Source organism: Rattus norvegicus, chromosome 10 (genome assembly GCF_036323735.1).
Source record: "Rattus norvegicus strain BN/NHsdMcwi chromosome 10, GRCr8, whole genome shotgun sequence".
Classification (NCBI taxonomy): domain Eukaryota; kingdom Metazoa; phylum Chordata; class Mammalia; order Rodentia; family Muridae; genus Rattus; species Rattus norvegicus.
In genome coordinates this window covers 89,900,440-89,918,287 of record NC_086028.1, presented here as the reverse complement: position 1 = coordinate 89,918,287, position 17,848 = coordinate 89,900,440, and the positions used below count along the sequence as shown (strand labels likewise).

The following is a 17,848-nucleotide window of genomic DNA, read 5'->3' as shown; positions in this document are numbered from 1 at the left end:
TAAATGCTGGGAACTGGACAAAAGTGCTTTTAACAACTGAGCCCCTTTTAAAAACCTTTTTAACTTAATTACATTTTATTTTATTTCATTGAGAGAGGTTGTGTGTGTGTGTGTGTGTGTGTGTGTGTGTGTGTGTGTGTGTGTGTGTGTGTGTGTACACATGTATGTATGTGGTCCCAGGGATCAAACTCAGGTCATCAGTCAAGAACCTTTAACCACCAAGCAATCATGTCAGCCCAAATACTGGAAATTTTTTAAAGGAATAGTTTGTAGTTAACGGTTTTAGAAAACCAAAGTTGTGTGTATTTTTCTCCTTTGTTTATCATATTGTTTTCTCCTAGAAGGTTTGATGAGCCTTCTTCGTGAAATGGGAAAAGGTTATTTAGCTTTGTGTTCATACAACTGCAAAGAAGCTATAAATATTCTGAGCCACCTACCTTCTCACCACTACAGTACTGGCTGGGTCCTGTGCCAGATTGGACGGGCTTATTTTGAACTTTCAGAATACATGCAGGTAAATATACCAAGATACATATACTTCCTAGAATTAATTTAACTTTTATGCTGAAGGCTGATCCTAACAATTAATATTCATTTATTATATAATTGTTTTCCTAGTATGTATAACTGTCATAATTAGGATTACTATTGCTGTAGTGAAACACCAGACCAGAAGCAACTTGGAGAGGAAAGGGTTTATTTTGCTCACAGTTCCTTGTAACAGTTCATCATTGAAAGCAGTGAGGGGCCTGGAGAGCTGGCTCAGGTCAGCAGTTTAGAGCACTAGCTGTTCTTCTAGAGGTCCTGAGTTCAATTCTCAGCATTCACATACCCACACGGTGTCTCACAGCCATCTGTATGGGATCCGATGCCCTCTTCTGGTGTGTCTGAAGACAGTGACAGTGTACTCACATACAATAAATTTTTTTAAAAAAAGCAGTAAGGGCAGGAACCTGGAGGCGGGAGCTGATGTAGGTGGAGGGTGCTGCTTACTGGCTTACTCCTCATGCTCAGCCAGTTTTCTTACAGAACCCAGGACCACCAACCCACAGATGGCACCACCCATGATGAGCTGGGCCCTCTTCCATCAATCACTAATTTAAAAAACACCATTCTGTAGGATCTTATGGAGGTGTTTCCTTGGTTGAGGTTCCATTTTTTTTTTTTCTAGATTAACTCTAGCTTATATCAAATTAATATAAAACTAAGAGACACAATAATTTATAAATAAAATCATTTCTTATATTGAGAGAATCTAACCTTAGTGGGCTTTCTTGAAAAGGATTTTAGAGAACAATCATCAAGTTAATGTAAATTATACACTGATCTGAATGTTTGGCATTTAGTGTGCTTTATAAACTTAATGCTATGAAGAATATTATATTTAATTGAAGATGTCCTAATAACAGGCTTTTTTTTTTTTTCTTTTGAGGCAGAATCTTTTCACCTCTTAGCTCTGGCTGGCCTGGAACCCGCTATCTACATCAGCCTCATCTCTAATGCTAGGGTTAAAGGCATATACCACCAGACTTGGCTGGTTTTGTTTTTGGGATAGGGTTGCATGTAGGCCAGACTGTCCCTGAATTCTATAAGCCAGGATTACTCAAACTCCTAATTCTCTTCTCTTCCCTCTTAGATTACAGAAATCTCCTACCATCCCAATTTATGAACCCATGTAGGAGTTGAATCCAGGGCTCCATACATGCTACACCAACCTTACCAACTGAGAGAGACTTCAGTTTCTTTTTTGTTCTCAGAGATCATAATCACCTGTGAAGTTTAGTTTGTTTTGGGGGTTTTAGGGTTTTTTGTTGTTGGGCGGATGGGTGTGTGTGTGCACACATGAGCACACGAGAGAGATGGGGCGGGGAGGTTTCTGTTTAATCCCCTGCTGGCCTCATACTCAGAGATCCACCTGCCTTTGCCTCCCAAGTGCTGGGACTAAAAGCATGCAGTGCCACCACCACCAGGCTTTATTTTAGAGACAGGGTCTTGCTGTGTAGACCAGGGCCACCTTGAGTTCATCTATGGCCCAGGCCAGCCTCAACTTGCTAGTCCTGTTGTTGCTTTTGTATTCAGTTGTAGCTGATAATTGATTTTTGAAAGGTGACAATAGCTTCTGAAAGTTTTGAAGCCAAAAGGTTTCTGTGTGGTTAATTACTTTGTTATGTCATATAACATAACAATTTGTATGTTTTTTTAGAAGCACTTATAACTTTTAAAGAGATTCAAGGGGACTTAAAAAACAGTAAACTGATTCTGCGTGACAAATCACTGTGTTTGGGGCAAATGGTTCCAGTTTTATAAATGGTCTTTCCCAGGACTGGAGATTGACCCAGCAGCTAACAGCACTTGCTGTACCTGTAGAGGTCCAGTTCCCAGCACCACAGTTGTCTCCCAGTCGTCTGTAACTCCATCTCTAAGGCTTTGATGGGCTCGTCTGGCCTCTCAAGTACCCACTTACATAAAGTCAAATGACAGTTCTTTCCTTAATTTCTGTCATGTTCATTATGAATACATCCCAAATATTCCTTATTCTCAACTGTGACTTTGAACATTTTGACTTACTAAGGTGTCAAAACTAGGTAACACATCAGTCCTATAAATGTGAAGTTTTTATAAAATTTATAAGAAGCACGGTTTTAGAAAGTGTAAATATTTTGAGAGAGATAAAGGTGACCTGTTAGCTCTGGGGAGGCCTTAGAAAGAGTCTGTTGGTCGTGGGTCCTGTGCCTCCAGCAGACACAGGGCTCGGTGGTGCTCGGCACTCGGCGTGCAATGGAGTTGGTAGCTGTTCACCTTTTTAGCCTCTAAAAGTTTCAGCTCAGCTTTTCATTAAGTTCATGTTCTCTGTCTGTCTGTCTGTGTCTGTCTTCTCTCCCCCTCTTCTCCCTCCCTCTCTCTCTTTAAAATTGTGTCATATGTGAGTGCTTGCATCCACAGGAGGATATTAGATCCCCTGGAACTGCAATTCCTGATAGTTGTAAGCTGCTGTGTGAGTGCTGGGAACCAAAGCCAGGTCCTCTGTCGGGCAGCCATTGCTCCAGCCCCATCTTTGTCTTTTTTTTTGTTTTTTTTTTTTTTTAATAGAAATTTTTTTTCAGACTTTACATCTTTATCCCTAGTTAAAATACAGGAACTAGGCTAATGCCTCAGTATTTGACCTCTCACAGTGATTTCTCTCCATACTGATTCCCATAAAGCACAGTCCTTGCAGAAATTTGGTCCTGTGACGACAATAACCTGCACTAGTCTGTCTGTCTGTACAGTTCACTCACTAGTTCTTTAATTTTAGGCTGAAAGAATATTCTCAGAAGTTAGAAGGATTGAGAGTTTCAGAGTTGAGGGTATGGAGATCTACTCTACAACACTCTGGCATCTTCAGAAAGATGTTGCTCTTTCGGTTCTTTCAAAAGATTTAACAGACATGGATAAGAATTCACCAGAGGTATGCTAACAGCAGTCTGTTTTACTCGTTTAATTTTTGGGTGCAGTGCTGGTCTGGAACCCAGCACTGTAGGTATGCTAGGCACATAATCTTTGACCCCAACATAGCTTTTGATCACCAGAACAAATATAGTCCTGTATCACGTAATGATACATTCTGGCAAGTGCATTGTTAGGTAATTTTTTGTCATTTTTGCAAAGTGTCATAAGATATAATTACAAAACAATTGAGTTATTCACTACACAGCTAGTTTGTTACTAACTCTGGACTTCATGAGGTTGTTTCAGAAAGACTCTTCTCACACATGCCAAAAAGCCATGCTTGGTGACTCTTGGTTGTCACTCAGTTCTTGGAAGGCCTGTCCAGACAGCCAAACAGAACTTCAACCTTCAAAAAATCCAACCAGATTTTGTGTGTGGGAGCACATACATGCCATAGTGAGTATATTTGGATTTTAGGAGACAACATTTGAGAGTCCATTTTTCTTTAAATAATGTGGACTCCAAGGATTCAACTCCAGGTCATCAGGCTTGGCAGCAAGCCCTCTTACCCACTGAGTCGTTTTGCTGGCCCTTAATTGCCATTTGAAGACAGACATAGATTGATTCATATGTACTAATCTTGTAGTAAGTATTTCAGGACATTTATTTGAAGGTCTTTGTTCGTCCCTGGTGTCAGGACCTTGCTGTTTTCCCTAGGCTGTTCTTTAACTTTTGAACCTCTCATTCCCACAGCCGGAATCACAGCCACTCAGATGGTTTTTAGTGATACTTTAGTGAAGTGCACGCAAACCTGGATTCAAATTGCTGTTCTCTTCTGGCCTCTGTAAACTTCACAAGTGTACAAATTCACAGGAGGACAGATTAAATACTAATATTATTAAATACTGATATTATATCATCTTTAAGAAAATTAAAAAAAAAAAAAAACATGGCCAGTAAGATAGCTTCAATAGGTGCTAGGGAGATGGCTCTGCCGGTGAAAATTTGCTGTGCACACTGGCGCCCTGAGTCCTATTTCCAGAACACATAGTGATAGGAGAAAACCAGCTCCCTGAAACCATTCTCCTAAGCCAATTGTGATGCCACATGCTTTTAATCCCACACTCAAGAGGCAAAGGCAGGCAAATAGATCTCCAAGTTCAAAGCCATCCTGGTGTCTACTAAGTGAGTTCCAGGACAGACAAGATTACACAGAGAAACTCTATCAAAGAAAAACACTCTGCTCTAACCTGCACATGTGGAATTTGTGTATGAGTAAGAGTTTTTAAAAAGAGAAAATCATAGTCAAAAATTTGAATTTCTTCAGGGTTTTGTCCTGTAAATAAAATCTGAGACTTGATTTTGTCACAGGATTGGTTTTGTTAAAAAGTAAAATAAAAATTTGGTCAGAGAAATGGCTTAATGGGTAACAATGGTTGTGCTAACATGAGAACCTGAATTTGAATCTCCAGAACCCACATAAACGCCAGGCATAGTGTGGTTAAACTGCTGGATACCAGCACCTCTACAGGGAGGAGATGGGAAGCAGAGACAGGCAAACCCTGGCAAGCTTGCAGGCAGCTAGCCTGCTGCACACCACAGACAACACAGACCCTGACTCAAACAAGCTGGAAAGCAAGGATCCACACTCACACCACACACAGTTTTTTAGGTCAAAATTAAATTAAAATTGTAAGTTACTTTTGACGATAGTTTTCTTTATAGAGCATAAAAACTTTTAACTGACTAGTTCTTGTTTCTGTTTTGTCAGGCTTGGTGTGCTGCAGGGAATTGTTTCAGTCTACAACGGGAGCATGATATAGCAATTAAATTCTTCCAAAGAGCTATCCAGGTGGATCCAAATTATGCTTATGCCTATACTCTATTAGGACATGAATTTGTGTTAACTGAAGAACTAGATAAAGCATTAGCATGTTTTCGAAATGCTATAAGAGTAAATCCCAGACATTATAATGCATGGTAAGTAAAGAGACAAAGTCTTACTAAAGATCGTTTTATTTATTTAATTTAATTTGTGTATATTGTGTCTGTATGGGCTGTGTGGGCCACAGCAAACAGTGGAGGTTAGAAGAGCATTGCAAGCCTTTTCTCCAGGCTTGGCAACGCGCACCTTTACCCAAGGAGTGGCTCTTCTTCTTTTTATGATTTTTTTTTTTTAGGTATGCCTATTGTGCTCGTATATATGTATGTATTACGTACATCACATGCAGGCCTGGTGTCTTAGTTAGGGTTACTATTGTTGTGACAAAATTCCATTACCAAAAAGCAAATACGGAAGGAAGGGTTTATTTGACTTACACTTCCATATTGCTATTACTCCTCAGAGGAAGTCAGGACAGGAACTCAGACAGAGTAGGGCCCGGAGGTAGAAGCTGATGCTTGCCTTACGTACATGAAGCCCTGGATTCTTTCTATTCTAGAAAGTAAAGTCTAAAAATTTAGAAAAGAGACCAAGAAAAGGTACTATTAGGTAATAAGAAAGGACAAAGTTTAAGCAAAAGGATACATGAGTTAGGAAGCAGATATAAGACTTGTATTTTTCAGTTTCAACCCTACTGTAAGTTTTTTGTTGTTCTGTTTTGGATTTTGTGGTAGATGTGTTAACTCTTCCTTTGTACTGATATTCATATTCGAAGAACCATTTTTACTTTCCAAATGAATCCATGTGTTATTCCTTTGAGACAGTGATGATGAAAAGTTGGTCTTTGTTTTTTTAATTTTATGAACCATTAACCCAATAGAAACTAAACATCGCTGGTCAGTGAGTAGATTGTTGCATTCACCCAGGTAGAAAAAAAAGCCAGGTGACGGTGGCACATACCTTTAGTCTCAGCCCTGAGGAGGCAGAGGCAGGCCAGGCAAATCTCTGAGTTTGAGACCGGCCTGATCTACAGAAGGAGTTACAGGACAGCCAGGGCTACACAGAGAAAACCCTGTCTTAAAAAACAAAACAAAAAATGTTCAGGAAGAAGAGTTTTTCTAACCTGCAATCCCCACCCCATTTTTTTCTTTTGTTTAAACCACCCTATATGGTGTTTTATTTAATATGTAAATTATATTGCTATATAAACCATTGGTCTGCCTATAATAAAGCATGGTGTAGAGAGAGAAGGAAATTCAGCTGAACCAGAACCAGAGCCATGGAGGGACACGCAGGGACTTCCCAGCTGTTTGGGAGGACACTAGAAGATTTCTTGAGCCAGGAATTCAAGGCCAGTTTAGGCGCATTAAAAACAAAAACCTTTAGTCTGGGCAGTGGTGGTGCACACCTTTAGTGCCAGCACTGGGGAGCCAGAGGCAGACACATCTCTGTGAGGCAGGACAGCCAGGGCTACACAGAGAAACTCTGTCTAAAACAAAAAGAAAAAAAATGTAGCAAAGTGTTTGCTACATGCGTAATCACTCTACAGGAATCGGCTGTTCGTCTACATTAGAGTGGTGAGTTTAAAGATGTGGCTTCTCCTCTATTATCATAAAAATGTGTCTTCCGAAACATTTCAATGATTTTTATTATGACCAATATATTTCGTCTCCCCATAAGACATTATTTTTTCCCATTTTGTATTGAAATGCCAAATACCCTGTCTTATTAGTAGATGAACTAAACTAACAGTTAAAACTTGTGTCCTTAAAATCATACTTTCTTACCATTTCAGGTATGGTTTAGGGATGATTTATTACAAGCAAGAGAAATTCAGCCTCGCAGAAATGCATTTCCAGAAAGCACTTGATATCAACCCTCAGAGTTCAGTTTTACTTTGCCACATTGGAGTAGTAAGTAACCTTGTAAACAGTGCTGTAACCTCCCTATTAAGAGTTCAGGCAACTTAATGGTTACTGTGAAAAAGTGAACTATTCTGTCAATGGAACGGTGTCTCAGTGTTTACCTCGTGGGGCTGAGGCTGTGACTCAGGAGTCATAGATTTAGTCCTCAACATAAAATTGAGCCTCCTCACTTAATAATTTTCACACTTGGAAGGTAGAAACAGGTGAATTACTAGTTGAAGGTCATTCTCCTCTCAATAAACAAAGCAAGTTTAAGGCCAGCTTGGGGCTATTGTGAAACCCGTCTCCAGATCCAGAGAGGAGGAGTTGGGGAGTCCCTGTGTGTTTGCATACTCTTTGTTTGTTTTTTGTTTTGTTTTTTGAGGGGGGGTGTCCCAAATGATGTTTTGTTTCATTGCTTAAGACTTGCTTTATTTTTAATTATGTGTGTGGATGTGTTTACTTGACTACAGATGCCCAGAGAAGGCAAAGGCATCAGATCTGAAGCTGGAGTTCTAGGCAGTTGTGGGCCACCTGATGTGGGCACTGGGAACCACACAAGCTGCATCTAGACAAAAGCACTGACCATCTCTCCAGTGACCCATTTTGTTTCTTTTTTTTTTTTTTTTTGGTTCTTTTTTTCGGAGCTGGGGACCAAACCCAGGGCCTTGCGCTTCCTAGGTAAGCGCTCTACCACTGAGCTAAATCCCCAGCCCCCCCCCCTTTTTTTTTTCTTTTCTTCGGAGCTGGGGACCGAACCCAGGGCCTTGCGCTTCCTAGGCAAGCGCTCTACCACTGAGCTAAATCCCCAACCCCTCATTTTGTTTCTTTTGAGACAGTTTTATGTAGCCCAGGCTGTAAGGTATAATTGAGTGACACAGGATTCATGAACAAGTTCTTTGAACACAGGTTAATATTTAGAGGGTTATAATAATCCTTTAGAGATGTGTTAACTGCATAAATGATAAATGCTTTTCCTGTGAAGGGTAAAACCGAAGTTTTACTCACTTTAGACTTCGTAGTAGTTATCTGCTGTGAAGATCAAGTCATGGGGCTGAAGAAGTGACCGAGTGGTTAAGCAGAGGACCCAAGCTTGGTTCCCAGCATCCACTTCGGGCAGCTCACAACATCTGTAATTCCAGCTCCAGAGGATCTGAGGCTCCTGGCCACCATAGGCACCTGCACTCATGTGTATATGTGCGCGAGCGCGCGCACACACACACACACACACACACACACACACACACACACACACATATGCGTAATTCAAAATCAATCTTTTTAAAAATATTGAGTCATGAGTATCGTCATAGGCTCCCAATGGTAGATTAGAAGTCTGAGTACCTAGGTTTTAATCCTATAAGAAATTATTTAGCATCTCTGGAGTTCAGAATGCTTTTTTAAAAGTTATTTCTATTGGGGAGGATCAGGAGACAGTCACCTTACATGTATAAATGGGCTCTGGGACTTGCACTAAGATTAAGCTCTTTACCAACAGATCTATCTTTCTGGCCCTCAGCGCTGTCTTTGAGACGGAACACTTGCTGGACTCAGACTGACAGTCTGTTAGTCACTCTTAGTCTTAGTTCTTTTCCTCTTGCTGTGATAAAACATCAAGACCAAGGCAGCTTACAGAGTGTTTAATCTGGCTTACCGTTTCAGGGGGTTAAAGGTCAGGATGGTGGAGCAAAGCAACGAGAGAAACTAGGGACAGTGGTCTTTTAAAACCTCTAAGCCTGCACTCAGTGACACCCCCTCCAATAAAACCAGGTCTAGCGATGCATTCCAAACAGTCCCACCTACTAGTGACCAAATATTCAAACATGAAGCATGTGTTCTGAACAACACATGTGTTGTGAATTACTTAGCACACTTAAACCCCCGTGGACAATCCAGGTAGATCACACAGCCTCATCTCTGAAAGTTTCATCTTCATAACTCAGATATAGAATTGTAAGCTTTTAAGTTAGGATAGATGAGTGTTTTATCTAATTGACAGTTATGATGGACTGGATGGATGTTAATTATATATCATAGTTTATAATTGACATAATTGTTATGATTATGCTCGATTTATATCTAAGAAGAGTTTTTTGGTTTTTGTTTTTTCAATTTGGACAGAAAGGGTGAGATGTTGGAGATCGGTTCTAAGGCTTTGTCTTATTTCAGCTCCCAAAAACCTAGGCTTCCAGACCTGAGGGCCCTGCCCACAGCAGGCCCCAATTGATAATAAAAAACAATCCCATATAGCCAATGGCTGGGCAGAAAGGCAGCGGCAGAACTTTTAGATTGTGCAGGCAAGGGGCCAGGAGAGAGAGGGGAAGAGAGACAGGGTAAAAGAAAGATGAAACTTAAAGGTCCCTGGAGGCCACTTCCTCAGTTGGGTCTGGAGTAGTAGCAGAAACGAAATACAGATTTTAAAAGATATTAACTCAGGATTACCAGAGAGGGGTGTTTGCTAGCTTTTGGGGAATTCAGAAGTGCCTAGCTATTGAGCTAGTCAAGGCATATCAAAATTAACATATGTGTGTGTGTCTGTCTGTCTGTCTTTCACCCTCTGGAGGGTGGCTAGAAAAGCAACCTGCTGGGAGCCAAAGCAGTTTAACTAATTCTCCACTACAGTTTTGAGTTATATTATTTGCTTATCATTTTTTCATTAATATCAAGATGGATCTTTATTTCTTTTTTTTTTCTGGAGCTGGGGACTGAACCCAGGACCTTGCGCTTCCTAGGTAAGCGCTCTACCACTGAGCCAAATCCCCAACCCCGGATCTTTATTTCTTACAGGTTCAGCATGCACTCAAGAAGTCTGAGAAGGCTTTGGATACCCTAAACAAAGCCATTGTTATAGATCCCAAGAACCCTCTATGCAAATTTCACAGAGCCTCAGTTTTATTTGCAAATGAAAAATACAAGGTGAGATTTATATCAGTTTATTCCACACTGTATTATGTCTCTTTTTAAAAAAAAAAACAAAAAACTTTAAGGCCAACCTGGCCTACATAGTGAGTTCCTGGAGAGCCAGGGCTAGAGAGATCTTATCTCAAAAAACAAAAATAAAAAGCTACATGTTATTAATGTGGGGATTTATTTATTTATTTATTTATTTATTTATTTATTTATTTATTTTGGTTTTGTTTTCTTGGAAACTGTTTCCTCTGCTTTTAAAGGCTGGGGTTGGGGTAGGGTGTGGTTTCATTTTATTTCACGAAATACTCCCTATGAAGTGAGTTATAATTCTAGTGCCAGGGAGGCTCAGACAGGAAGAGTCCCACTAAGTCCACTGTGGCCAATACATTCTAAGCTACAGAGTGATTGATATACTGTCCCAAAAAACAAACAAAGTAGCAGTCCCCCAGGAAGGATGGTGCTGGAAATTCAGAAATGTGTGTGGACTCCACATCTAGAAGGGCTGCTCTTTTATGCACACAGAATTGTCTTGAAAGACTTGAAGCATCCTCTTGGGACTAAAGTAAATGAAGTGACAGTGAGAGACTGCATGCTCGCTGTCACTGGGGGGATGCACAAGGCCCTCGGTGCAAGCCACCACTTCCATGAGATAAAAGGGAAGACAAGATATTTACTGAGTGCCTGCTGTCTGTCAGGTACTAGGAAAATAGTGGTAAGTAATGCAGTCCTATTTCCTGCCTTGAAGAATTTTAATGCCCCTTAAAGTGTTGCCAAGAGATACAAAGAAATATGACAAAAAGACATGAAGTGACATGAGGTTTTTGATTTTTTTGATCATAAATGATGAACATACAATATTTGAATATTCATTTCCTGTTTGAATAAATTTAAGTTCTAACTAAATACAAAGGAGTGAAAGCTAAGCTGGATATGTTAGCACGCACCTAATCCCAGGGCAGGGGAGAGGAAAGCCAGAGGATCACAAACTCAGGACTAGGCTAGATCAAATGAAACCTAGTCTTTGAAGAGAAGTCGGAAAACAGAATGAGGGAGGGGCGGTCAGGTGGTCACCTCCCTATCCTGCACAGCGTCCTGGCTGGGCTAAGTGCCCAACATCACATAAGTCTTGTGTAGTTTATACCTGCAATCTTGGCACTGGGGAAGTAAAAGTAAAACAAAAGAGAATCAAGAAATTTCCGTTGGTACTAAATGTTACAACCAAGGGACAGGGATTAAAAACCCCTTTGGGAATGTAGAATAGGATGATATTCTTCCCGTTATACACTTTACTTTCAACAATACCCATGTATCCCAAGCTGGCTAGGAACTCATAAAGCCAAAATGACTTTGAACTTCTCTGCCTTCCAAGTGCTAACTTTACTGAGGCCACCATGCCTCATGTGTGTGGTGTTAGGATCAAACCCAGGGCTTCTTGTGTTTCTTTGTACTGAAGTTTTATATAAATAAATTTGCTTATGTTATTTGAATTCCTTAACTTCCTCATTTTTCTCACCACCTCATCTTAGATCCCTGCTTCACGCTGTGTCTTAGGGCTTGTCATCTTTTTAAAATGCATCACTGCTAAAAGTTGAATATGCCTCATAAGCTTACTTTTCTATTAACAGTTACTATTTTTATTAATAGTTCAGAACATACTTCTTGTTGTTCAAAGATAACTTTTTTTGATTTCTTTTTTTTTTTTTCAAATGCATGTATCACTTTCTTCAGACACCAGAAGAGGGCATCAGATCCTGTTTAAAATGGTTGTGAGCCACCATGTGGTTGCTGAGAATTGAACTCAGGACCTCTGGAAGAGCAGTCAGTGCTCTTAACCACTGAGGCCATCTCTTTCCTCCCCCAACATTGATTTTTTTTTTAAAAAAATCTGTATATTTAATGTTTGTTCTTAACTATTTGTGTCTATGTGTGGTCCCTGACTGCACTTGTCTAGTAAGAATTCTGTAAGATTTTGCCCCTCTAAGTTTTCTCTTTGTTTTTTTCAGTCTGCTTTACAAGAACTTGAAGAACTGAAACAGATTGTCCCCAAAGAATCCCTCGTTTACTTCTTAATAGGAAAGGTAAAATTGGGGCCTCTGGGTGTTAGTCTACAACTTTGTAACAAATAGTAAATTTTCTTTTTCTTTCCTTTTTTTAAATATTTGTTTCTATTGCCAGACAGCAGTGGTGCATGCCTTTAATCCTAGTACTAAGGAGCCAGAAGCAGGTCCGTCTCTGAGTTCCAGGATAGCCCAGTCTACAAAGCAAGTTCCAGGACTGCCAAGGCTACACAGAGAAAGGTTCCAAGAACTAAACTTAGATCTTCTAGAAGAACAACAAGCAGTTTTACCTGTTGAACTGTCTCTCCAACCTCAACAACTATTATATTTTGAAAAATACTATATGTATTGTGTATACAATACTTGCTCTGTAGTATTCTGTAGACTGTTCTGGAACTCAGAGACCCACCTGCCTCGCCTCTGTTTGTCTCCCCAGTGATAGGATTAAAGGCATCTACTTAGCAAATTTAACTACATTCCTGGACTAAGAGCCCTGGAAAAAATGTATTTAGCAGTAGCAATTTAAAAGATGATGTTCTAGCTGGGCATGGTGGTGTGTGCTAAGGCAGATCTACTAATAAGCTGCACAGTGTCACTATGTAGCTCAGGCTATCCTAGCTCAAGGCCAACCTGGACTGTATAGTCATGGGCATCTTGTCTTAAAAGACCAAATGTGGAGCTAAGGGCAGTCTGGAATGCCTGTGTTTTCAGCTGTCCTGGATATGGATCCAAGCTTTGTGTCTGTACCTGTAATCTCAGGACTGTCGCAGCAGGAACTTCTCAGCTCAGTTCTGAGCTAGGCAGTGAGACGCTGTGCCGTCCATTAGTAGATCACGCACCTGAAGTGCATAAGGCTGGGTAAATAAAAGTTACGCAACCAGCTTCTGTAGTCCGTCCTTCCCACTGTCGGTGTTCTAGTTGGTGAGATTTATCAGAAACTCCTACCTGAAAAGTAGCACCTGCTTATATAGAGAACACTTAAATGTGAAGTCATATGTTGGATAAAAACATCCTCCCACCTGAATGGACTCGGAGTTCAAAGATCAGAAGCCTAATTTATGTTTTAAGATTTACAGTTGAAGCATTGAGTGCACCTGTTTTTTAGGTTTACAAGAAGTTGGGTCAAACTCATCTCGCCTTGATGAATTTCTCTTGGGCTATGGATTTAGATCCTAAAGGAGCCAATAATCAGATTAAAGAGGCAATTGACAAGCGCTACCTTCCAGATGATGAGGAGCCGATAACCCAGGAGGAGCAGATCAGTGAGTGTCCCACTAGGATCTGTAGCATTCAGAAAGCGACTGTGTGTGTGCAGAACCTGTGCGGTGCTTTGGCTCTTTCCAAACCGGCATTTTCTTTACAGAAAATGAAATTACTTCTAAATGTAATTGCAGAAAATATAACTATTTCTAAATCTGGTGTGCTGTGTGACTTTGAACCTCAGCTCTGTAGTAGCTGTTTATATTCTGTTTCATCCTGGACAAATTCAAAAATCTGTATGTGTACTTATTGATTATGCATATTAATACTAAGGGAATTGGAAATTTTCTGAGGTAAATTCTGATTAGCTTTTGTGAACATCTTATAAGTAAAATTTACAGTCTCAGTACTGCTCTTTTAAGCTGAAGGTTATATTCCACATTTCTTTATACTGTCAGGGACTTCGACAAAGTTAAGTCAGTGGTTAGGAGTTAGCAGAAATGTTAGCCCTTGTTTGATGCTGTTGTTATTATATCTGTTTTTATGTCTCCGCTATTTCTAGCTCCTAGAGTTCATGGGGAAAAAAGGCAGGTTGCTAAAAATGTTGTGTAGTTAGTAAAGTTGGGCAGAGTATGGACAAGGCCTGGGCCTGATCCCTGCGCTTTATAAATCACATGTGGTGCTGCTTGTGCCCGTAACCCTAGCATGGGAGGTGACTGCAGGGAGGAGCATCAGAAGTGGAGCAGTCACCTTGGTTACATTGTAAGTTCAAGTTCAGCTTGGGCTCCTGAGATGCTGTCCCCAAAGAACTACTGTCATTACCTTACAAAATTAAATAGCAAGTTAACATCCAGGCTGCTGGAAATAGCGCTGGAGAGCAGAGGCAGCTCTGAGTCCAGGAGGACAGCGGTCTACATAGTGAGTTCCAGGACAGCTACATGTGAAGACCCCATTCTGAAAAACCGGAGAGACAGGGAGGGACAGACGGAGGGAGAGAGAATACTTAAAATGCATTTTTAAGGTAATATTTGGAATTTTCTGGTCTGTGGGGGTCTCTGAATATAATGCAATTTTCCTTATTTTTGTGAACCAAGGAGTCGTATTTGTCCTATACTTATGTTCTTGTTCCATTTGTACAGTGGGAACAGATGAATCCCAGGAGAGCAGCATGACAGATGCAGATGACACTCAACTTCATGCAGCGGAAAGTGATGAATTTTAACTTGTGGAAGTCAGACTCTGACTGTGGCTAGTGCTGACATGTTTCTGTCCCTCCATACACTTGAGTCTCAACTCTTGAGCCGCTATTGCCGTCGTTTGTCACCTAGACCATGAGTGCCGCTTTCATTGGACCCTGACTGCACAGAATGGAAGGCAGTGCAATCCTTAGCTGCTAACAAGACTGGCTCTTTTACCAGTGTGAATGACAATTTGGGGGAGGGGTGAGGAACTTTTCTTTTTTTCTTTAATCTCCTCAGTTGGAAATCTATCATGGAAGGAAGAGTTATGTTTTATCTTGAAGGAACCGTTAGATATGGGAATGGTGATGAACCAGAATTTCTTGGTCATTTTTCCAAAATTGTTTTTTATTTGGTTCTATTCCTGATAAACAGAGTGACTGACCTTCATTTCTAGGTTCTTCAAGAATGGTGTTAGCAAGTGCCAGATGGAACAATAAAAGACGTTGCCTGTAACAGAGTAAAGTTCATTGCCAAGGAAATAGCTTACCTTAAGCAAATGCAGTGGGCCTGTTTGGACTCATATGTAGGAGTCAAATATCCCTCCATACAGTGTACACTTTAATGTCTAACCAAGAATTTTAATTTATTATCTTGCTTCAAAGTGTTGATCATTGCTGTCTTGGTATTGGAAACTTTAAAATTGGTCTTGACAATACTGGCTTTACTCTTTGAGCTCGGTGGGATTGCCTTCAACACTCAAGAGATGGTAGAGTTTTTCCCGGATGAAAAGCCAAGCAGGCCCTTAATAACCACTGTGTTTACCAGAAGAATCAGTATGAGAACACTAAAGAGAGACCTTCGAGATCATGGTGAAGAAGCCTTAATACAGTTGGAGCTGTACCTAACCGTGAGTCTGCCTCTTTCCCAGGAGTGCAAGAACGTGTGGTGCCCTCTGTGGAGGTCAGGGCCGTTCTTTTCAGCTCTCTGCTTCGTATTGTCAGTGTGAGTCACCACAACTTGTAATGAGCGTCATTAATTGGGTTTAAAAATACTGAAAATTTTTAGCCTAGGGAAAAGTTTCTTATGAAAGAGACATTCTCTTCTGAGATCATCATAATATGGGTTTGTGTGTTTGGGAACTGGCCACAATTTTAAAGATCTAATTATGCATATAAAATGGGAATTATTGGAATTTCACAGGAACAGATTTAAACAGTCTTAAATTGTGTATCTCCTTTATTGTAATGTATTGAAAATTTTAGAGAAACTTTAGTTAACATTTTATTAAGTGCCAATGTCAGAATATAACAAATTATAGTTTCTTATGAGTGACAGGCCTACAGTTATTATTTTGGAATATTTGATGAAGGAAAAGCTTACCCACTGGTTACTTGTATATGTAAGTCAAACTGTGAAGATAAGGTGGATTACAAAAGCTGTGGAAAGAATGTTTTAGCCTGTAGACTCAGTCCTTTCCTGTCAGTTACTTAATCTCCTCATGCAGATGTGAATTAGATGCCACTATAAAGTCCAAGTCTTGGGTTAGGGATTAGATGCCAGGGAAACATTTCCTGCCTAAATCTATGTATGTGTGCCGTTCAAAAAAAAATAATTTATGTGGAAAAGGAAAGTTGGGAATAAATGACTATCATAAAAAATTCCCATAGGCTAGCACTTCAATTCCATTTTATTGTTCATTAGTTATGTAAAGCTTAATTTTCATTTCTTTTATTTTTTTAATCAGCGAATCATAAGACAGCTATATACATATATATTACATCATCAGATCTAGAGTTTCATAGAAGGCTTTACCCTGAGTTCTGTTGCATACCTAGAGAAAGCCAAGCTCAGAGCAGAATTGTCAGAGTGTAATTATCTTCTTTTAGTAGGAATTTATGTCCTGTGCCAGAGGAACTTTCTGGTGCTGATTTCAAGACAAAGGAAGGGGTCATTGTAGTTGTGGCTGTGGCTGGCTGAAAGGCAGGTACACAGACACTTGGCCTGCTGGCACTTTCCTCACTCCTGCTTCTGACAGCATTTACATAAGGAAGCCTTATTTCCACATAGTGACTGTTTCTTGGGTTTCTTTTTCTTTGTGTCTTTGCTCTTTTTTTTTTTTTTTTTTTTTTAATTTCTTTTTCACAGAATAGGGATCAACTAAACAAACACATTTTGGTAAGCAAATTGTTTCAAATTTCAGACCTTGCTTTGAAGGAAATTAAGAATACTAAAGACTTCACCGTCTTTTTCACACCTATACATAAGTATATGGATACAAATACACACAGTCACACAGAAGTATATTAGAGCATTGGATTTCATTTTCCTCATGGAAATGGTTATTACTATACCAGGATGTATATTTTTTTCAGGAGAACAGATGGTACTCAGAATAAGGAAAGGTGGGTCTCTTAACTTTTCCTGTATTTCATTACTTACATTTTTTATTTTATCCAAGAACTGCAAGTAACATTTGAACCATGCTGCTGTTGTACCTTAAAAACTCAGTGATAACCAGTGTTTAGTCGATTAAAAGCACTCTTTTCGAAGAAAACAGTTTTAAAGTCTCTGATTAGCCAGAGTACAGTTTGGGTCTTCACTGAGAAAAATGATGGCCCATTTTCTTTGGGAAACCCTGGGAAATGCAAGTGTGGGTGTGCCATGTGTGTTCTATTTGCATTGAAACAATGTACCTTTGTGTCGTCTTTTTGCTTTTCCTGACTTATTTCAGAAATTGTATAGTCTTTGGGGGGGAAAAAGTCTTTTCTGTTAATATATTTACAGTTCATTAAAGGATATGGAAAATCCAAATAAATTACTTTTGAAAGCAGTTTATAATCAAGGTGTTAAAGCTATGTAAAAGCTGTGTCATCTGCATTTTTATAGTGAGTCACAGCAGCATAGTAATGAAAGATCACATTTTATGTTCTACAGGAGCCTAGGACAATGTTTCTCTAATTTTTACTTACACTTTTTAATATATATATATTAAAATTCATACCCTTTTTAGTATTATTTGGAATTTCAAAATAAATATTATGACAAAAAACTGGTAATTTTTAGAAGATATTATTTTGAAACTGCAGAACCTTTCTTAGCAGCTGCAACTTTGCAGGTCAACTAGTTAACAGCTCACTCTTCAATGATGTCATTTCTGAAGTTCCCTCAGGACACAGCCCCTTGTGTTACAATTTAACATCTGAAACTAGGCATGGTGGCTCAAAGGCAGTCTGCAATCCAGAGTAAGACTTTGTCTCAAACTTGAGGAGAGGGTAGATATTGGGG

At 39.7% G+C, this 17,848-nt stretch overlaps 1 protein-coding gene across 10 annotated transcripts in view; it reads left to right on the top strand.

The window, feature by feature from the left end:
- Cdc27 (cell division cycle 27) overlaps window positions 1-17,612 on the top strand; it is a 49,095-nt gene extending 31,483 nt beyond the window's left edge. For 3 of the 10 annotated variants that reach the window (XM_006247533.5, XM_063269460.1, XM_063269457.1), the window contains 8 exons: window positions 342-514; window positions 3,296-3,448; window positions 5,201-5,409; window positions 7,107-7,224; window positions 10,003-10,131; window positions 12,129-12,203; window positions 13,288-13,444; window positions 14,522-17,393. In XM_006247533.5, coding sequence (XP_006247595.2) covers window positions 342-514; window positions 3,296-3,448; window positions 5,201-5,409; window positions 7,107-7,224; window positions 10,003-10,131; window positions 12,129-12,203; window positions 13,288-13,444; window positions 14,522-14,604 — 1,097 coding nt within the window. In that variant the 3' untranslated portion in view covers window positions 14,605-17,393. Of the gene's footprint in view, window positions 1-341; window positions 515-3,295; window positions 3,449-5,200; window positions 5,410-7,106; window positions 7,225-10,002; window positions 10,132-12,128; window positions 12,204-13,287; window positions 13,445-14,521 lie in introns of those variants that run through there. The other 7 variants (XM_063269458.1, XM_063269461.1, NM_001024793.2 and 4 more) reach the window with 6 other exon arrangements.
- The last annotated feature ends 236 nt before the right edge of the window (window positions 17,613-17,848 follow it).